At 34.4% G+C, this 23656-nt stretch overlaps 1 protein-coding gene across 2 annotated transcripts in view; it reads right to left on the bottom strand.

Moving 5' to 3' along the window:
• Positions 1-23656, bottom strand: part of GOLM2 (golgi membrane protein 2) — a 103889-nt gene that overhangs the window by 12117 nt on the left and 68116 nt on the right. For both annotated transcript variants that reach the window (XM_059913403.1, XM_059913404.1), the window contains exons 7-8: positions 23454-23552; positions 22340-22510 (exon numbers count right to left, since the gene is read on the bottom strand). In XM_059913403.1, the coding sequence (XP_059769386.1) occupies positions 22340-22510; positions 23454-23552 (270 nt within the window). The remainder of the gene's footprint in view (positions 1-22339; positions 22511-23453; positions 23553-23656) is intronic.

Here is a 23656-nt window from a genome sequence, read left to right on the forward strand (position 1 = left end):
AATTGCTGTTTTAAATATATAAACATTTTAATATGGTAGTTACTAGTGAGTTTCTCAAGATACACTATTTCCTCCAAGAAAATATTTTCATTTTTTATGAGAATTATGAAATATAGAAGACCAAAAAATTAGTCTAAAAAAGTTATTGCAAAATATAGTTAATTTAACTAATATTATAAGACATGGTATATTAATCAAAGAAATGGTTGACCTGTACCTATTATAATATTCCAACAAACAATTTACAAAGTTTCTTCTCTTTTTTTTAAAGGTGTTTGGTATTCTGACTAGCCTGAATTCAGTCATAAAATTTCCATACTACAATTACAGTGACCTACAGAGATAATAAGAAAATCACTAACAAGAATGGATGACCACAATAGTAATTCATACAGTACAATAGACAACAAGAGACAAAAAACAGAGCCAACTACATAAAATTGCCAGTCAAGTTGGAGATATCAAACTTCACAGTAGACAGTGAATGAATATGGCTATATAAATAAAATGCATGATGCTGATCAATATAACAGACTGCTAAATTATCTAATTATTAGGCATCATATTTGCAAAAAATTATACAAGGGAGAAATCAGTGTGGGTTAGAGCTAGAAAGGAAGGTTTCAAAAAAGAGGCAATCAGGTTTCTATAGTGTAGTGGTTATCATGTTTGCCTCACAAAAAAGAGGCAAATATATTGGACCATGACAGAGAGAAGGAAAGGAGCATTCAAATAAGAACGAAGATGGAGTATTCAGGAGACAGTAAAGAGATTAATTTGACTGGATTTATATTAGAAAGCAGAAAGATGAAGTTTGAAAGATGAAGTTTGAATTGGGAATAATTATGGAAGACCTTTAAAGTCAGAGATTTTAAAAGGCTTCCTATATCTACTTCATAAGGTCATTGTACATTGCAAAGAAAGGCTTGTCTTCAGGACTGGTCCTTGGCTTGATTGTGGGAGATAACTTCTGAGCCCTTGAGCCATGCTTACCAGTTTGATTGGACAAATTTATCCTAATGAAGTGATTCATGGTGAATATTTGTTTTTGCTAGGTGGAGGCAGGCAGGTGTAGAATCTGAATAGTTGACCTCAGTCACGTGGGCACTACATGACTACATGAGGATACTACATGAATGACCCCCAATAAAAACCCTGGACACCAAGGATCACATGAGCTTCCCTGGTTGGCAACACTTCACATGTGTTTTGTCACACTTCTTTGCTGGAGACTGGAAGGAGACACCTGGAAGCTTACATCTGCTTTTCCCTGGACCTCGCTCCATGAGCCTTTCCATTTACCAATTTAAATCTCTGTCCTTCTGCTGTACTAAACTATAACTGTGAGTATTATAACTCCTCTGGGTCCTGTGAACTCTTCTATTGAATCATCAAGCCTCAGGGTGGTCCTGGGGGACTCCCAACAAAGCATCTTAATATATCTGTTCTGCAACTTGCTTTATTCCCTCCACATTATGCTTTTGAGATTTATCCATGTTGATAAATGTAGCTTTATTCATTTATTTTAACTCCTATGTGATTCCACTGTATGTCTGGTACATACACCTTGATATTATCATACTGATGAGTATTTGTTTTCAATTTTCAATGTAATAAACAATAAATATTCTTGTACATGCCTCCTTATATATAAAAACGTTTGTAGGTAACATATTAGGTGCCAAATTGCATGGTATGTGCATCTTCTCACTCTTATGATCAATCTTTTGATTAACAAAATTCTTAATTTTAATAAAGCCCAATTTATCATCTTTTTCATTTATGGTTAGCTTTTTTGGGGGCTTACCTGGTTTTAGAAATCTTTGCCTACTCCACATCATGAATATATTCTCCTGTTTTCCTCCAGAAGTTTTATTAGCTTAAAATTTTAAATCTGCAATCTATCTTGAATTTAATTCTGTGTATTATGTGAGATAGGGGGGCCAAGGTTATTATTTTTCCACTTGGCTATCCAACTGACCCAGTACTATTTATTGAAAAGACTATCCTTCCCCGCATTGCACTGCAGTATCAACTCTGTCATAAATCAAGTGATCATATATATGTAGTCAGTTCCCGTATTCTCTGTTCTGTTCCATTGGTCCATTTGTCCATTCTTGTGCAAATACCACACTGTCTGAATTACTTTATCAATAACAGTTTTTATAATAAGTCTTGATATCTGGTAGTGGACATCAATAAGTTTTGTTCTCCTTATAGATTGTCTTGGCTATTCTTAGCAAGACATATATATGTATAGCTGAATCACTTTGCTGTATACCTGAAAGTAACACAACACTGTAAATCAACTATACGTCAAATAAAAAAAGTCACCTGCAAAAAGCTAAAAAAAAGTTTCTTTTTAAAAATTTCATTTTATATGTTTACTGCTGACATATATAAATGCAATTAATTTTTATATTAATCCTATATCTAATAACTTTGCTAAATATATTTATTTAATAGTTTATAAATTGCTTTTGAATTTTCTATATAAAAAATCATCTTAATATCAGTTTTATTTCTTCCTTTCTAATCTCTACACTGTTTATTTTCTTTTCTTGTACTTTATTTCATTGACTAGGACCTACAGTGAAAAGCTAAATAGAAGTGATAATAATGGTTATCCTAGTCTTCTTCTGGATTTCAGGGGAAAGTTTTTGATAGTTCACCATTAAGTATGATGTTTGTGATAGGATCTTGGCAGATACTCTTTATCAGATTAAGAAAATTACCTTCTAATCCTACTTTGCTTAGAGTTTGTTGTTTTTAAGGAATATATGTTGAATTTCCTCGAATGCTTTCTTTGCATGTATTGAGATGATTATTTGATTTTTCTCATATTTGGTGAATGTGGTAAATTACATAGACTGCTTTTCAAATATTAAATAACCTTGCATTCTGAGAATAAATCCAACATGGGCATTATGTATATAATTTTTATCTATCTTTGGACTTGATTTACTAACTTTTTAAAAGATTTTTTATATCTATGTCAATAAGAGGGACTGTCGTATAATTTTCTTTTTTCATAGCATCCTTAGTTTTGCTATCCAATTTATGGCTAGCTTCATAAAATGAGTTGGGAAGTGTGTCCACCTTTTCAACTCTCTGAAAGAGTTCATGTTAGATTGGTTGCATTTCTTCCTTAAATGTTTGTAAGAATTCACCAGTGAAACCATATGGGCATGAAAATTTCATTAAGGGAAAGTTTTAAATTACAGATTCAATATTTTAAATAGACATGGGACTATTCAGATTTTCCTGACCTTCTTGAGCTAGTTTTGTATACAGGTGTTCTTCTAGGATATTGTCCATTTCTTCTAAATTTTCAAATGTTTCATTTTCAATTAGTGTTTCAAACACTAATTCATATTACTTCACTAAATATCTTCTAATATTGTTATTTGTAGGCTCTATATTGATGCTCTCTTTTTCATTCCTGATATCGTTAATTTGTGCCATCTCTTTCTGTCTTGATCTGTGCTAGGGGTCTTATTTTCACTAGTCTTTTCAAAGAAGCAGTTCTTGGTTTTGTTGATTTAATTATCAATTTTATACAGTGATCCTGAATTTAGTAATCTAGCTAAACTTTCTTATTATTTAAAACAGCATCTCTTTTGGGATGTGGTGAGACTTTTGATTACCTATTCAACTTATTTAATAGTTACCGGTTTACTAAAATTTTCAAACCTTCTTGAGCTAATTTTTGTAATTAATTTTCCAGGAAACTATTCATTTGATCTAAGTTTTCAAATTCATTGTCAAAGTTTTTAGAATATTATTTATTTTATCTCTTCTATTTTTCTTCATTAATATTAGTAGGGGTACATTTATCTTAAGTTTTTTGTGGTTTTCCTTTTTGCTCCTAATTAGTCTTCATTTTCCATTTCATTTATAACTGCTCTTGTCTTTTATTTTTTCCTCCCTTCTACATTCTTTAGGTTTCCTTTGTGATTTTCTTGCTCCCTCTTTCTCTGAGCTAGATTTGCTTAGTTTCTAACCCCAACTTAGCTACTTACTAGCTAAGTAGTCTTGAAAGTGTTATGAAACTTCCTTGCGGGACTTCCTTGGTGGCCCAGTGGTTAAGACTCTGCGCTTCCACTGCAGGGGGCACAGGTTCGATCCTTGGTCAGGGAACTTAGTACCACCATCATTATACCAGTAGAAGTACACTTACTACCACCACTACTACTATTACTACTACTGTTTTGGGGTTGAATTCAACTCATTTAATTTTTAGTTTTTTTTCCTTAATGCTTTTGAGGCCATAAATTTAGCTGTAAATACTATTTCAGATGTATCCCTCACATTTTGATATGTGTGGTACTTATATTATTGTATCATTCAGTTCTGTAAAATTTGAAATGCCCATTACAAATCCCCCCAAAATAGAGTTGAGGATTGACTCTTTATAGTTTATAATACAGGAGTTTTAAAATAATATTCATGATATAAATTGTGTGACATTTATTAAGACTCCCTATGACCTAGTATCTAGGCAACCTCTGTAATTATTCCATGAGTACTTGAAAAATGTTTTTCTCTTCATTAAGCAATGGGATCTGTATACATTTATATATATTTGAATAAATGATAGTTTTTGCTTCAAAATTTCTATAGTCTTGGTGATTTATAAGTTTTGAAAGAAGTATATTAAAACGTTTCCCATTAATTATGTAGTCATCAATTACTCCTTGAAATTGCATCAGCTTTTTGTCTTCCTATTTCCCGGCTATGTATTTAGATGAGGATTCCCTCTTTTTAGGAGATTGTTCCTCTTGTTACTATGGAGTATCCTTTTTCTTTTTTCCTTAAAATCTATTGTTATTTGCTAATACTTTACATCAGCTTTCTTTTGATTATTATTTCTCCAAGGAATATCTTTTTTTCTTACATTATAGCAAAATATACATTACATAAGATTTACCATCTTAACCATTTTTAAGTGTATAGTTCAGTGGCATTAAATACATTGACAGTGTTGTGGTCATTAAATACATTGACAGTGTTTACTATAACCATCACCACCATCTATGTTCAGAACTTTTTTCATCTTCCCAAACTGAAACTTTGTATGCATTAAACAATACCCCCTTCTCCACCCAGCCCCTGGCAACCACCATTCTGTTTCTATGAAGTTTTTACTACTCTAGGTACCTCATATAAGGGGAATCACAACAGTATTTGCCTTTTGTGACTGGCTTATTTCACTTATCATAACGTTTTTTTTTAATATTTTAATTAATTAATTAATTTATTTATTTATTTTTGGCTGTGTTGGGTCTTCGTTTCTGTGCGAGGGCTTTCTCTAGTTGCGGCAAGCGGGGGCCACTCTTCATCGCGGTGCGCGGGCCTCTCACTATCGTGGCCTCTCTTGTTGCGGAGCACAGGCTCCAGACGCGCAGGCTCAGTAGTTGTGGCTCACGGGCCTAGTTGCTCCGCGGCATGTGGGATCTTCCCAGACCAGGGCTCGAACCCGTGTCCCCTGCATTGGCAGGCAGATTCTCAACCACTGCGCCACCAGGGAAGCCCTATCATAACGTTTTGAAGGTTCATCTATGTTGTAGCATGTGTCAGAATTTCATTCCTTTTTAAAGCTGAATAATATTCCATTGTACATATATGCCATATTTTGTTTATCCATTCATTTGTTGAAATACTTGGGTTGCTTCCACCTTTTGGCTATTGTAAATAATGCTGTTATGAATATGAATGTACAAATACCTGTTCAAGTCCCTGTTTTCAATTCTTTCGGGTATATACCCAGAAGTGAGAAGCCTCTTTCATAGTCTTTTTATTTTCATGTTTTCTACGTGTTTGTGTTTAAGATTTAGTTGTAAACACTATATATAGCTGGATTTGATTTGCATATCCTTTTATCATCTCTTATAACAGGTAACTTTAATCTGTTTATATTTATCATGGCTTTTGTAGTATTTGATCTTATTTCTTTGATTTTACTGTTTAGATGCCTTTCTTTGAATTTTCTTCTTCCTTTCTTTCAATATTATCTCCTATTCCGCCTCTACCCACTGAGTACGTCTTCATTTTGTCCTTGCTGTCCTCATTAGCTGGTATAATATTCTATGTTGGTAGTTATCTTCTACTCATCACAATGAAGATACTATTCTATTATTGTCTGGCATTTAATTTGCTGATGAAAAATCTGCTGTCAATATAATTGTCATTCCCTGGAAATAATCTATATTTTCTGGTATCATTTAAGATTTTTCCCGTTATTTTTAGATACTCTGAGGTTTTCCTACAATGCCTAAAAGCAAAGACTTTCTTCATTTATCCCAGGCATATCTGATCTAACAATTCATGTCTTTCTTCAACCTCAGAAAATTCTGAGTGCTTTAAAGTTTTCAAATTTCTTTTCAAGTATTGATTATCTACCATTTACTCTATTCAAAACTCCTATTAGACACACATATATCTTCTGTCTCTCTTAACATCTCTGTCACATATACATATGATATATACTTATCTCTATATCTATCTATGTCTTTGCTACTCTGTGCTACATTCTTGTTGAATATCTCAGTACAAGATTCCTAATCAGTCAGTCAACTATGTTCATGGTCTATCTCATAAGCTGATTTTTTATTTCAATGATTATACTTTTCATTTCTAAAATGTATAACTGGTTTTTATAGCTAGCTGTTTTTGTTTTATTTCTGCCTGTTTCTTAATCTCTTCTTTTTTTGAATAAGTTATTTCTTCATCTCTCTTTGAGGACCCTTAAACACAAAAATAATTTTCATGTTTCAATTGTTGATATGTTGGCTCTCTTAGCATTAACATTTTTCATATATTTGGGGGTTTTGGTTTGCTGATTAATTTTCAGTGTGGATGTGTGTATGGGAGGCGGGGTATTTGTGTTTTTTCTCTTCTACCCTCTCTGTGTTCACCTATATTATCTATTCATTTTATTTTATTTTATTTAAAATAAAATTGTTTTATTATGTATTCATTTTAGAGATGTCCCAGTTCCCCAGTCTAGGATAAGATTTTTAAATCACATTTCAGAGTTTCTATATCATGATGCTATTTGGGATAGCACAGATTCATTACAGAACTAATAGTGATGTGGTATGACCATGCAGCGTGGTCATAAGGCTGCATCTGCAGGTTTCTGGCTCCATAAGCCTTCAGGTTGCTAAACACTGTAGTTCTTGATGGCAGTCAGCAACATTTATTTTCTGCTTCCTCTGCCAAGGAAGATGGGGCCTTATTTAAATCCTGGCATTAAGCAATAAGCCTGGCTCCCATTATATTCTTTTGCTCGTAAGAGTCAAATTCCTTGAAGCCTTATTTCCAGACCTGGAACCTAATAGGTCTAATCATTCATTTCCTTTCATCATCGTGTATTTTTGTTTCATTTCTTGACCACAGTAATTTTTAACATGTTTTTGAGATTATCAATATCCTTTTAGTTCTCTCTTTTTACATTTTATCTATTGTTATCTGTGTGAGCAGAGTGGATATCTCAAAGGTGATAAACTCACTAAGCCATCTAGATCAGAGGTTGAAAAATACTTTTAAAAAAATCCATACATAAAATCATGTACTCTCTGATACACTAGCTTGTCTCACCAAGTTGTTCAGGGGAATCATTAACCAAGTTAAATAAATGAATTTCTGCTGCTACTCACCCTGGAGCAGGCATACAGAAAAGCCCATATTGATCAACAATCACCATCTACTGTTTTGAAAGTCCTTGTGACTTTCAGTACAGGGCTGACATTTGAAATGAACTGTTTTCTCAATTCAAGGCATCTAAATATATAGAGTACAGCCCTCCTAATTGGCAAACAGGTGGGTCTTCCATGAATTCTCCGTTTCAACTACTTTGGAGGATGTCTGACTATTTCTTTGAAGTGTGCCTCCAGGATACTCTGAAGTATCCCCTAAACTATATTTTGTGTCACCATATAGACTACATTCTACATTTTAAATTAAACCAACCCAAATATATTTTCTAAATAATGGCAAAACGTGCCAACAAATTACCTAGCCATTTTTGCATGATGTGGCAAGACAAAATTAAATTTACAAAAAATGTATCAATATAAGTATGATATATTAAGTTATAAAATATACTAAATTTAAAACTGTCAAAAAAATTGTTGTGGTCATTGTATAAAATCTAAGATTTTTTCCCCCATGTCCAGTAGTCAGTTTCAACAAAATTTTCAACTTGTTCTAACAGCATATCATTTAATACCTACAGAATCAAATACTTTTATATTCATTACCTAGTTATACTTCTATTATTTGTACTTATTGGTCTCTCTATATACCTTTGGTCTCTAGATGAAGTAAAATTAGATGACGATATGGACTGAGATTGTAACTGTCTTCATGATGTAAAAGGAGTCGGGACAGAAAAAGATATTTCTTCACATACTCAGACACTTTCTTCCTACTCCTACTTCGTACTTTCCATTTATCAATAAGGCCTCATTATGATAACAGTGTTCTGTCTCTGGCATTTTCAATGCAGTACCTTTTTTCTCAAGACTACCATCTCCTCATTTACCATTTTTCAATATTACTTCTCAGTCTAATGCCCCTTGCTCGCTAACTTTCAGGTAATACTTCCCTCTCAAGTCCAGTCTAACCTCATGTACCTTTCTATACTGCCATGGATTCCTAACAGCTAAGCCCCTGCCCTGGATCAACTACAAGGTTTCCATTCTACATTCTCATGTTATAGAAAGGGGCCACAAACTCAAATGCCTCCAAGTATCAGACAAGCAAGATAATTGGATGTAATACATCAAAGTGGGATTATGAGAAATGGGACAAGGCAAGTCTCATTCTAAACAGAATAGTCATAATCAGTTCCAGTGATTATGTCAAACAATCTGGTTTAAGAGAATTAGAGGCTTCGAATTTTACATGAAATCTCTTGACTTTTAAATACTGGCAACTATTTCAGATTTTTAAAAATCACTGTGTGGACTGAACAAAACTAATATGCTAGCTGGATATGGTGAAGTGTCATCAGTTTTCAATCTCTGCAAAGAATTATTTTTGCTATTTAACAAAGTTTTGGAAACAGAACATATAGATCTAGCCTAACACAAGATCACTTTCTTCAAGTTCCACTAAAGCCTGGCCATTCCTATAAGTCTTAATCTCCCTAATGAACAAATACACTTATCCCTCATCTGCTATTCTAAACGTTCTCTTTTACCTATTTTGAATGCAGATGGAAAAGTGAAGTTAACAATTAAAACTATAGAGGGAATTCCCTGGCAGTCCAGTGGTTAGAACTCCATGCTTTCACTGCTGAGGGCCCAGGTTCAATCCCTGGTTGGGGCACTAAGATTCTGCAAGCCACACAGCATGGCCAAACAAACAAACAAAAACAATTAAAACTATAGAGAAAAAAAAGTGCCCTTAATGCTTATTCATGAAGAATAAAGTCAGAATAAAATGGCAAAAATTTTTAAAAGACAATAGAAATGGAAATTTAGTATATAAAAACTTAATACACACAACGAAACAACAGAGGAAAAATTGTGTTTACAAATGCATAGTGTTTTGCCTAACAGGCGTTTGATAAAATTTGTTTATAAGTTAATATATTAGTAAGAAAGAATTAAGTGTGAAGAATTAAGTATCTGTCCAAAAACTTAAAAGGGGAATAAAGTGACAAGTCACAAATAGCAAAGAATAAAATAAAAGGCAGATTGAAAATTAAAAAGTGGCAAAATTAGTAGTTGGGTTTTTTGAAAATAAAAAAAATTTAAACAATCCATAAACTACAATTTAAAAAAAGAGAGAGACTATAAAAGTTTCAGGACTAAGAATTTTAGAATAAAGAAATTAAAAGTAGGGAACTTCTCATGTATTATATAATTTATGACCAAGTAATCATTTTGATTGTGTGACTAACTACAGAAATATAAAATTCCAAAAGTAATGCAGTAAGTTTAACAAATGTTTACTATGTACATGCAAGGCTGGGAAAATAAAAAAGAAGAAGACACAGTTCCTGCCCTTGTGAGTTACCACTCTAACAGAGAGGACATGTATACAAACAGTTATAGGATTCAGGACACACTACCCAACATTGAGGTACTTTAATCTTTTGTTTTCCAGATTTAAGGAAACCTTTTCCTCTTATCTCTTAAACTATCTATAACACAGCAATTTGGTGTTATTTATTTTTATTCACAAAAGTATACTTTTGTGATTAAAGATAAAACAACTACTTTTTCTCCCTACCTAATCCCTCCAGAATGCAGGAACTCTTAGTCAGAAGGCTTGTTTTCATGGCAATATAGTTATTTTAAGTTCAGTAAGAATCTGCTCTCCTTGTAATAGAACACAGTTGGAAACTTTGGCTATGTTACCAAGGCTCTGACTAGAATGTCATATTTGAGAATGATGCATAAAATCAGATATGACCAGACAGCTTCATGGAACTAGGGCTGAGATTAAAGTGTCAATACTTATAAAGTGCCCCCATCCTCCCTCGAAAAAAACCAGCTTATACCTGGTATACAAAGTTCCCAGCCTTACAGATGAATAAGGAAGGTCACTTCCTGGCAGGCCCAGGAACTTCAGGATATCTTGTGAACCTCAAGAAGATAGGAATTGTCTCTAGGTACTGCAGGCGAAGTCTGAAGGCGAGTCTCTGGCTTGGCTTCCTCGCCTCCAGAGGCTTTTAAAGATCCAATCTGAGAATCCTTATGAAAAGTTCCAGCAAAGAAAACTCAAAAGACCTATGTGGTCAATCACTATTCTTGCACTCACATAAATAATCAGGCCAAGTTTAATGAGACTAGACTTATTTTGAAAAATAGTCTTTGATTATCTTTGATAGAAATGGGGTGACTATAGAGAGAAAAATGATGCTTCAATAGAAAATGACAGTAAACCCTTGTGGCTATTAAATACTAGTCCTATTTATTGTCTTTAAGATCTTGTTACCTACCTGCAAACTAGACTAGATGCTGAATCCTTTTAGTTTCCTTCAATATCTGGCTGCAACTCTCCAAATTAAAGTTTCCAATTTTTCTCACCCCTTCTAACTTTGAATCATTAAAACTTAAAACTGTCCTTTTCCCAAAGCCTTGCAAGCTGAAGATGGACAGTTTGATATAAACTTCAGAGAAATCACCACAACAGTTCATGTATGGACAACCTTTGTGCCTGTTGCCATTTAGGCCACTTAGAAAGTTCAACAGATCACCTGATGACATCACCAGATATTCAAGGAAAAGCTGTCATATTGCCAATGCAATATGAAGCATCTGAAGATGCTTCAAGTCCAACATCTAGAAAATCTTCTTGATTGACTGTCTTCTGGACTAAAAAACCGAGTTTACAGTTTGTACCAACCATTAACCTTTGTTTTTCTTATGTTTCCCTTGAAATACCCAGGACTGAGACTAGTTCAATGGGTTATGGAGCAAGCTAACAACTCAGTTTCTGGACTGTGAAACTTCATTGGAAGTTTCAGACAGGAGAATGACAGGTTTCACGACATGCAACCTGAAAATATAGCACCTTGAAATATTAAATATTTCAAGCTGAAGGAATTTGAGAAATGGCATGTGCAGAAAGGACTTTCTGACCTTCCCCTGAAGCAGGTCATAAAACCCTCATGTGAGTGGTACCCTCCCTATACCTGGAGTAAAGGAATATCCTTATATCCAAGACAGAAGGACATCAAGAAGAACCTGAACAAATGAGCCTTGCTAAATTTCTCCCAGTTTACTACACTTACTTCATATCCTTTGTCCTATCATATCTTTCCACTCTTCATCAAGCCTATTATAAAAACATTCAATGCTAAGTATTTAGCATTGATTGGAAAAGGAATAGTTGGTCCTAAAATCTGTACCATAGTGAGATACCAGAGTGCACTATTTAATTATGTAACAGCTAATAAAAAAACAAACAAACTAAGAATTTGGAAGGAATATTCAGCTGTCTAAGACTCCCATTAATTTGGGCAAGACAAATACATTTCTTTTGAAGACTGAATAACAAATTTGTTGAAGGGTTCGCAAGTGGAGGGGGAAATGGAATATTATTCAGCCATAAAAAGGAATGAAAATGGGTCATTTGTAGAGACATGGATGGACCTAGAGACTGTCATACAGAGTGAAGTGAGTCAGAAAGAGAAAAACAAATATCGTATATTAACGCATATATGTGGAATCTAGAAAAATGGTATAGACGACCTTATTTGCAAAGCAGAAATAGACACAGATGTAGAGAACAAATGTATGGATACCAAGGGGGAAGGGAGAGGTAGGAGGAATTGGGAGATTGGGATTGACTTATATACACTATTGATACTATGTATAAAGTAGATAACTAATGAGAACCTACCGTATAGCACAGGGAACTCTACTCAGTGCTCTGTGGTGAACTAAACGGGAAGGAAATCCAAAAAAGAGGACATATATGTATACGTATAGCTGATTCATTTTGCTGTATGGTAGAAACTAACACGACATTGTAAAGCAACTACACTCCAATAAAAATTAATTAAAAAAAATAATAAATTGGAAGGGGAAATTAGCCTAATAATATAGATTTGCACTTCGAACACTAATCTAGAAGAAACAAAAAGCAGGCAAATATGTTCCCAATTCTGCATTAATTATTAACTAGGAGGGCTGAGCCCATGAAGTTCCAGACATGAATAATGATCACTCATTTGTATCAAACCTATAACTTGTTTATTGGCAAAGGAAACCTTTTCTTTATGAACGGGTCACTAAACACGTTTTAGACTTCAGAGATAATTCATTAAAAAAGGAAACTTTTGGGGCTTCCCTGGTGGCGCAGTGGTTGAGAGTCTGCCTGCCAATGCAGGGGACACGGGTTCGGGCCCTGGTCTGGGAAGATCCCACATGCCGCGGAGCAACTAGGCCCGTGAGCTACAACTGCTGAGCCTGCGCGTCTAGAGCCTGTGCTCCGCAACGGGAGAGGCCGCGACAGTGAGGGGCCCGCGCACCGCGATGAAGAGTGGCCCCCGCTCACCGCAACTGGAGAGGGCCCTCGCACAGAGGCGAAGACCCAACACAGCCAAAAATAAATAAATAAATAAATTAATTAATTAATTTAAAAAAAAAAAAAAAAGGAAACTTTTGCAGCATACTGACATTCTCATTTACCATTTCAGTTACTTGGAGGTAAAACTTACCCTAATGTTAATCTAAAATATTAATCTTGAAAATGGATTTTTAAGAAAGAAGATATCACTCAAAAGAGAAAAAAGACAAAAAATACTACATATACATTTCATTGATTCTAAGATGGACTTTTTCACATTTAATACTGCTAACATCAGGATACATCTTCAAATCAGTGATGTGTCATAGTGTAACTGGCAGCAACTTTTTTCCTTTCTTGGTGGTAAAAAAAAAAAAAAAAAACGTGTTGGGATTTCCCTGGCGGTCCAGTGGCTAAGACTCCACTCTTCCTTTGCAGGGGACACGGGTTTGATCCCTGGTCAGGGAACTAAGATCCTGCAAGCTGTACGGCGTGGCCAAAAATTAAAAAAAAGTGTTGAACTTAAAATTAATGACTTTCAGATTCAATGAAATATGTGATCTGTCTTCTGCCTTTCTCTGTTTAAACTGAATGGATATCTCTCCCTCTGCCTCTTTCTTCCTGCCTTTAAAAATGTATCTTAAAGAATCTCTTTTTCTCTAATATTTGCATGAGTATTAAGTGTTGTGTGTATGTATATATATTTTACATATACATATTATGTAAGTATATAATTTTATAGTTAGACATATTATTATGGAATATGTTGAAATTAGGGAATTTGAAATTATTTCACTAAGGGGAGGAGACAATAGAGAGGAAATTCTCAGTAAAAGGGTGGGTAAACTCATACAGTATTTCCATAATCATGTTTTGGTTTGTACCAATAGCTTATTGCACAATGACCTGGAGAGAGTCACCTTGACACTGACTGAAAACAAAACGAAGATTAAAAACTTTCTTGGATATCATGTTCCAAAAACTTTTTATTCATCTTATATTTTTTCTCAGTTATATCCAAATGATGTCAGTAATAATAATGCCAATTTCTCTGAACTAAACCACTTCTGCATAAATCATTTTTATAATGTAAAATGATTAGATAAATTTTCTGTACTACTACAGTACTTATTTCCCATATATACTTACTGTTTAAATTTTTTTAAAAATAAAAATTCAGGTTTAACCATTTATTTGGGTCTCCTTTTCCTTATGAAGGGACCTGTGTCATGTTAAATAAATTTGTAGGTTTTTTTTCCTGTTAATCTTTCTCAGTTTAATTTTCAGACCCAGCCAGGGATCCTAAAAAGGTCATGGAAAATTTTTTCCTCCCCTTCAACAGTTAATTACAAAATGATGTGGTATATACACTAATGATAATATGTTCAATGGATTGAAGTACAGTTGACCCTTGAACAACATGGGGGTTAGGGGTACTGACCCTCCACACAGTCAAAGATCTACATATAATTTAAAGTTGCACCTCCATACATGCAGCAACCACATCCTCATATTCAATCAACTGCAGACTGCATAGTACTGTAGTATTTACTAGTGAAAAAAATCCACATATAAGTGGACCCATGCAGTTCAAATCTATGTTGTTCAAGGGTCAACTATACATTGAGAAGGGAATGATTGATTTGGTCAAGACAGTAGGGATATGAGAAGGGCTTTATCAAATAGACGCCAGCAGAGCACAGCTTTAAAGTATGATTAGGAGTTTGCCAGAAATAGAACAAGAAAAGGAACTATTAAAGAATTTTTCCAAAACTTTAAAAGTATAGAGGAGGTAGTGTGATACAGTGAAAAAGCAGTGAACCTGAAGATAAGGGACCTAGATAACAGTCCCGGTTGTTCCACTATTTGCCTCAAGTAAATTAAACACTTTGGATCTAAATTTTCTTGTCTGTAAAATGAAGAAATCACATAATAGCGGAGTCTCAAACTTTAATGTAAATATAAATAAGGTCTAGGGTAGGGTCTGAAATCTTCTTAACAATCACAGGTGATGTGGATGCTGCTAGTCCAGAGTAGTGAGTAACAGGGCATTAGATTATCTCTAATGGTTCTGTTAGGAAACCATTGACCAAAACCACCCACCTTGGCCAGACATCATAATAACCACCTGCATGAGTAGTCTCCCAACAGGAGGTCCTGATAATGAACACAGTGCTGCCACCACAAACCAACTGGGAGAATTTGGTTCCCAAAGAAGGGAGGAGACACCAGTCCATAATATGTCCTGCCAACCTTCCAGAAACCCTCCTGCTGGAAACCATCTTGACTGAGCGATGCACACGCCATCAGGAAGGGCCTTGAATAGGACCAAATATGGGCACAGGCAAGATGATTGGCCAGAGACAACCCAGAAAGCTAACCTTATTACCATAAAACCTGAGACTGCAAGCCATGTGGCAGAGCAATTATCCTGGGTTCCCTTACCTTGCTGCTCTCTGCTCGAGCGCTCCTTTCCAATAAAGTCTTTTGCTTTGTCAGTAAATGCATCTCCACGGACAATTCATTTCCAAGTGTTAGACAAGAGCCCACTCTAGGGCCCTGGAAGGGGTCCCCCTTCTGGTAACAGTTCCTTGTATATACCTTAAATATTTGTTTTCTATTCTATTCTATTTTATTTTTCCTTTTTTAGTCACTCTGCGCAGCATGCAGAATCTTAGTTCCCCGACCAGGGATGGAACCCGCAACCCCTGCAGTGGAAGCATGGAGTCTTAACTGCTGGACTGCCAGGGAATTCCCAAATGTTTATTTTAAATAATTCTTCTACTATATAGAAACTTTTAGGCAAATATGATTTTGAGGAGGATAAAACCAAAGAAGAAAACAGTAAGGATTAAAAAAAAGGATGAAATTGTAATTAAAACTACATTTGAGGCTAGTCATAGAACTTGATAAACTGACACTTCTGGAAGAACAGAGAAAAATTTAGTTTTTTAAAAATTTTAAGGTAGGTTCAGATTATTATAAAGCAATGTAATGAATGTGTATTGCCTATGTAATGAAGCCTCCATAAAAACCCATGGAGACTTGGGGAGATTAGCATGCTTGGAACAGGCATGGAAGCTCTGTGCTGTCCTATGCAACTCTTCCATATGGCTCCTCCTGAGTTATATTTTTTATAAGCTGGTAATCTAGTAAGTAAAATGTTTCTCCGAGTTCTGCAAGCTGCTCCAGCAAATTAACTGCACCCAAGGAAGGGGCTGTTGGTACCTTAGATCTTCATCCAGCCAGTCAGAAATATAGGCAACAATCTGGACTTGTAATTGGCATCTGAAGTGGGGGAGGACTGAGCCCTTAACCTGTGAGATCTGAGGCTATCTCCAGGTAGATAGTGTCAGAATTGAGTTAAACTGTAGATACCCAGCTGGTGTTAGAGAATTGCTTAGTGGTGTGGGGAAAACCCACACACATTGGAATTGGTATCAGAATCGTACCATATGCTACGGATAAAGACAAGAAATGGAAAAAAATGGAAATTCTAGAGAGAGATAAAAATAGTGAAATAATTTAATTTGAGTTTATGTGTGTACAAGATAAACCAGAAGTAAATATCACAAAGGGAAAATAAATAATAATCCTGGGACAAGTGGTTATCAAGATAGAGAAAACTAAATTTGGATCACTGAATATTCCAAAGAGGTCAAATAATCCATTCATGGTAAAAAAAAATTAATGAAAATTGAGTAGTATATTTACGGCCAGAACAAGGACAGATGATTTTCAATAAAAGAAATGAAAGTTGTCATAAGAGTCAAGATGGATATGCTGGAATATACACAAATAAAAACCTATTGTGTTAAATTCAGCTAAGTTGCAGGATACAAGATCAACAAACAAAAATCAGTCATAATTGGAGAAATGTGGAGGAAAGGGAACCCTTATGCTCTTTGTAATGTAAATTGGTGCAACCACTACAGAAAACAGTATGAAGGTTCCTCAAAAAATTAAAAATATAATTACCATATGATCCAGAAATTCCATTTTGGGTATTTATCTGAAGAAAATGAAAACACTAACTTGAAACAGGTACCCCCATGTTCACTGCAGCATTATTTACAATAGCCAAGATATGGCAACAACCTAAGTGTCCATTGGTGGATGAATGGACAAAGAAAGTGTGATATATATATGCAATGAAATATTATTTAGCAACAAAAAGGAATGAAATCTTGCTATTTGCAACAACATGGTTGAACCTTGATGGTATTATGCCAAGTGAAATAAGTAAGTACCATATGATCTCTTTTATATGTAGAATCTAAGAAAAAGTAAAACAAACAAATAAAAATCAAGCTCATAGGGACTTCCCTGGTGGCACAGTGGTTAAGAATCCGCCTGCCAATGCAGGGGACATAGGTTTGATCCCTGGTCCGGGAAGATCCCATATGCCATGAAGCAACTAAGCCCGTGAGCTACAACTACTGAGCTTGTGCTCTAGAGCCCGCAAGCCACAACTACTGAAGCCTGCATGCCCTAGAGCCCAGCCCGCGAGCCCGCGTGCCGCAACTACTGAGTCCTGCGTGCTCTAGGGCCCACGTGCCGCAACTACTGAGCCCATGTGCTGCAACTACTGAAGCTCGTGTGTCTAGAGCCCGTGGTCCGCAACAAGAGAAGCCACTGCAATGAGAAGCCCGCATGCCGCATCGAAGAGTAGCCCCCGCTTGCCACAATTAGAGAAAGCCCACAGCAACAAAGACCCAATGCAGCCAAAAAGAAAAAAAAAAAAAATCAAGCTCATAGATACAGAGAACAGATTGGTGGTTGGCAGAGGTTGGGGGTGGGGACATGGGAGAAATGGGTGAAGGGACGTCAAAAGGTAAAAAGAAAAAAAAATGTAGTTGATGTAAAATACTCATAAAATTTTTGAATCATATTCAAAATATTGACTTTTTATATATATATATACACATATGTTTATGTATATGCTAATGTATATGACATAGGTATATTTTTACAGTATATTTAAAAACACTATTATTTCTAAAAGAGTGAAAATAAAATACCATTCTAAGATGAACCCAAATATTAGCATATTCTTAGACATTTGCATTAAAATTTTTAAAACCAAAAGCCAAGGAAACAAATAAATCAGTCATATTTCTATGCACTAGCAATGAACAATCTGAAAAGGAAATTAAGAGAACAATTTGATTTACAATAACATAAAAAATAATTAAATGTTTAGGAATAAATTTAACCAAGGAGGCGAAAGACTTGTACACTGAAAACTACAAAAACTGCTGAAGAAAATTAAAGATACCCTAAATAAATGGAAAGACATCCCATCTTCATGGATTGGAAGACCTAATATTGTTCAAATGATAATACTCCCCAAAGCAATCTAAAGATTTAATGTAATTCCTATTAAAATCCCAACTGTCTCTTTAGTAGAAATAGACAAGCAGATCCTAAAATTCACATGGAATTGTAAGAGACGCCAAACAGTTAAAATAATCTTATAGAGAAGGGCAAAGTTGGAAGACTCACACTTCCCAATTTCAAAACTTACTACAAAGTGACAGTAATCAAAAGTGTGCTCCTGGCATCTGGTCTCAATGGAACAGAATTAAGAATCCAGAATAAACCCACACATGTGTGGTCAACTGATTTTCAACAAGGATACCAAGACTGTTCAATGGAGAAAGAAGGTGTCTTCAACAAATAGTGCTAGGACAACTGAATACCGATGCACAGAAGAATACAGTTGAATCCTTACCTCATACTGTATATAAATATTAACTTAAAATAGATCAAAAACTTACATATAAGAGCTAAAACTATTATTGTTGTGACCATTTTGCAATGTATACAAACACTGAATCATCATGTTGTACACCTGAAACTAATATAATATTTTAATCAATTACACCTCAAGTTAAAAAAAGAGCGAAAACTATGAGGTTCTTAGAAGAAAACATGACCTTTTTGATTTGGCAAAGGTTTCTTAGATATGACACCAAAAGCATGAACAACAAAAGAAAAATAGATAAATTGGACTTCATCAAAATTGAAAACTTTGTGCATCATGGGACACTATCAGAGAGTGAAAAAACAAATGATAGAATGGGTAAAAATATTTGCATATCATACATCTGATGAGGGTCTAGTATTCAGAATACATAAATAATGCTTAAAACTCAACAGCAAAGACAAACAACCCAATTTTAAAATGGGCAAAGGACTTGAATATACATTTCTCTAAAGAAGATATACAAATGGCCAACAAGTACATGAAAAGATGCTCAATGTCATTAGTCATTAGGGAAATGCAAATGAAAATCACAATGAGATACCACTTCACACACGCTAGGATGGCAACAGTAAAAACAACAGCAACAGTGGAAAATACTGATAGTGTTGACAGGGATGTCGAGAAACTGGAACTCTCATGCATTGCTGATGGAACCGTAAAATGGTGCAGCTGCTGTGGAAAATAGTTTGGTACTTTCCTATAAAGCTAAACATAGAATTACCATATAACCCAGCAATTCTACATCTAGGTACACACTTAAAGAATTGAAAACAAGTGTTCAACAAAAGCTTGTAAATGAATGTTCATCGCAGCACTATTCACAATAGCCAAAAAGTGGAAACAATCCAAATGCCCATCTACAGATGAATGGATAAACAAAATGTATTCATACAACTGAATATTATCCAGCCAAAAGAGGAATAAAGTACTGATACCTGCGACAACATGGCTGAACTCTGAAAACAGTACGCTAAGAAAAAGAAGCCAGACACAAAAGGCTACATATTGTATGATTCCATTTACATGAAATATCCAGGATTCCAGGTGAATCCATAGAGTCAGAAAATAGGTTAGTCATTGCCAAGGACTGTGGGTAGGAGAAAATGGGGAGTGACTGCTTAATGGGTACAGGGTTTTCTTTTGTAGTGATGAATACTTTCTGGAACTAGACAGTTGTAATGATTGCACAACATCATAAATGTACTAAATACTGCTGAATTGTGCACTTTGGTGAATTTTATATGTATTTTACCACAATTTTAAACTTATTTTTAATTTCTAAAAAAATCATTTGCATGATATAATAAAGTCTCATATCACAAAAGGCAGAAGAGGAAACTGTAGTAAAGTTAATTTATCAAAGGTTAGCATCTGAATTATTGATAAAGATTTGACAGAAAGGTATAGGATCAATCTCCAAAGTTATCAGGCTCAGTGGTCAAAACTGATGTACAGATTATATACCAAGATATAATTATAGTATAATTCCTCACATAAAAATGGACAGGCCACCAGAAAGTAAATGCCTATTAAAACACCCTTAAGGAATCATTATATTCTAAATGCCTTACAAAAGAGTTAAAAAGCAAATGTGGCCAGGCCTTAGGGAAATAAATAAATGTAAACATCTCTAGTGACATTGTGAAACTGTCCTAGAGAACAATCTGACATCATGTAACAGGAGCTATAAAGTTAGTCAAGTACTTTGACCTAATAAATTCAGTTAGGGGACTACACTTTTAAAGGAATACCCAAAGTAGGAGAAGCAGGAAATAATTTGAAAAAAAGATATTCATAATCATGACATCTAACATAAGAAAATACGAAATAATTTAAATAATCAAAGAGTAGAGCTAAATGAACTACTATTATTGCCTAAACACAATGGAATATATGCATATGTCTACGTGTGTGTATATGTATATATGTATATTTTTAAATGACAACTACATAACTATTTGATAGGTTAAAATGCATGTAAGAAATAATGCCAAAGTAAATCACAAAATAGTGCTCACATTGATTTCAACTCTATATATACATTGAAAAGAATTATTTGGAGTAAGATTTTAAAACTCAATAGGCTCTTTTAAAAATAAATTGTAGGAAATTCCCTGGTGGTCCAGTGGTTAGGACTCCATGCTCCCACTGCAGGGGGCACGGGTTTGATCCCTGGTTGGGGAACTAGGAACCTACATGCCACACGGCACAGCCAAAAAAAACAAAAAATTGTGTAAAGTAATAATTTCCTGGTGATCATTTTCCAATCACATTCTTTACCCAAAGACTGGTTAAAAAAAAGAGAGGTAAGACAACAATAACAATTTTTATAGAATAAACTATACGTAGAAGAAAATCTTGTGATCAAATGAAGATATTTTATCTTAGTAAGATTCTGACCTTACTATAAACCTCTTTTTGTTGAGATAAAAGTTTTGAAGCCAATTCCCCAACAAGATTTGGAGAAAATATTTTTTCACTGTATTTAAAATGTTAACCATATTTTTGTAAATAAAAACATTTTTTATATAATACTTCAGTCAAGATACATGGATATGCTTTAAAATGTCAATGAAGGAAAGTCAATTAAATGTACACAAACTATACATTCATATAGATGCAGAAATATGAATAACTGTCATAAGACCAATTAAAAATGTAACACTGTGCAGTTATCACAGTACAAACAACCTGTGTACAAGTAAAGGCCTAAACACTGCTCTGAAGAGTTGTTGCCATAGATGCCATCATTAAAAGTAAACAAAAGCAAACTGGAGCTTTCAGACATTCTGACTATTCAGAAGTTGAAGGGAAGAAGCCTTAAAAAGCAGAAGCAGTGAAAAGTACAGTTTAAGAGAGCTGGTCTAAGAGCCGCTGTCCTGTCCCCAATTCTGTCTACTACCAGAATTTTTTCTTATACATCTTGAAAATCTACCAATTAGAAAATTATGCAGATTAACAGGTATTGTCCATTTATCATAATCAATACCTCTGAAACAATTAAGCAGTCAAACATTATTACACAGTACTATGAATTTGTTCAACTTCTTTCACTTCTAACACCTAAATGAAGCAAACTGCAATTGGAGGGAATGGAAAAGGAAACAGCATTGAACTTTCTACCATGGCAGTCTTTATTTCTTCCAGAACTCATTTTTCAAAACTCTTTATCTTCCCTCCTTTCTAATCAAAGTTTTCATATGTTAGCCTAACAAAATATATCTTCTCTCACTTCTCAGAAAAATTTTACATTCATAAGAACTAATAGCATTTTTTAAAATCAACTCACCTGAAATTTATTTTTTAACACTGGAGAACAAGAGAAGTTTTTGAAAGTGTTCTTTAAAATATCTCTATCCATTTAAAACCTACTTTTCTTTTAAATTTTACAACTGTCATACTTTCTCTTTATATGTATATAACTTCACTATACATCCATTAGTTAGAGATTATAATAATGAAGACCTTAATTGAGACTTGTAAATAAATATATTTAAAGAAATCTTTTCAGCATAATATTCATCAACTGATTCTTACTTTGCTTCAATTTATGGAGATCACCGGCTCGATCCTTGGTAGCCTGCTTTAGAATATCTGCTTGAATTCTGGGTTCACTCTCCAAGTTAGGGCCTGGAATTAAATGCTGAAGAGGATTGGAAGGGTTCTGTTTTGAAGTTCTGGGGTTTCCATTGTGGTTTACATGAGAATCTATGGCATAAAAACATCAAATTAAGGTCATATTTTGCAGAAGAATTTCATAAGACCTACTTGAGAAAAGGTAAGACACACTGTTATCTGATACTGGGTAGTCAGGTAGTTTTTTTTTAAAAGCTTTATTTTATTTCTTCAATCAAATCTCATAACCAATGTGATTTTAGTTGTGTGAAGTTTACTAATCATTCCCAGGTGAGTATCTTTAGTATTGATTATAAACCTATTCATCAATGGAATATATATCAATAGTAGAAACCCAAAGATTAAAATGGCAGTGATACCTGTAACTTTTCTTCCCTCCAAATTCTATATTGCTGTCTGAAATCTCCAAAATCCAATAAGGCTTTTAGAATTTCTAGTCTTGAAGTCATTTTCATCTACACAGCGACACAACTGTTAACTCTTGATTCTTTCTTATTAGTGTCTCCTGGATATAACTTTTCTTTCCCCCACCTCCTTTTTTAACTCATCAAAGCCTCGATTTAGATCTTTATTACAATTAATTTTAATCACATCAATTCTCATTTTAGGGGAACATTTCTGTAAAATTGAGTAGGTATTCAGTAGAAAACACACAGATAAGTACAGAGTAGGGAGTTTAATACAGGCGGATCTCATTTTATAGAAGACCTCTGTGAGATAAACTTGAACACATTTTGGAGAAGGTAAATACATATATACTGGTAGTGATGAAAGGGAACGTAGTCCAGAGTGGCAGAACAAATAATTCTTCCACTCTTAACAGTCCATTAGACAAAGTTCATTTTGTAATGATTTCCCCCTGAGCTTTTATCAGTCATTTGATAATATACAAAGTTAACTAGAATAATGAATGATACTTCACTGTGCTGCTAAATGACATGTTTTATTCACTATGTAACAATACATGACCAGAAAATTGATTTTCAAATGGAATTTTAAGAATAAGACTTCATACCTGGAACCATATTTGGGGAGAGAGGTTGTCCAGTTGGAAGATGGGAGATTACCTGATGACTTTCATATTGAGAAAAGGAAACAGGGGGTTTCTTTAAAGCTAAAAGAAAAAACAGATCCATATTATTCCCTGTGATATTATGGTTTCTAAATACCAACCACCATGAATCTGTTTACATTGCACTAATCCTATGATGCTTACTC

This window comes from Balaenoptera ricei, chromosome 2 (genome assembly GCF_028023285.1).
Source record: "Balaenoptera ricei isolate mBalRic1 chromosome 2, mBalRic1.hap2, whole genome shotgun sequence".
Lineage (NCBI taxonomy): Eukaryota > Metazoa > Chordata > Mammalia > Artiodactyla > Balaenopteridae > Balaenoptera > Balaenoptera ricei.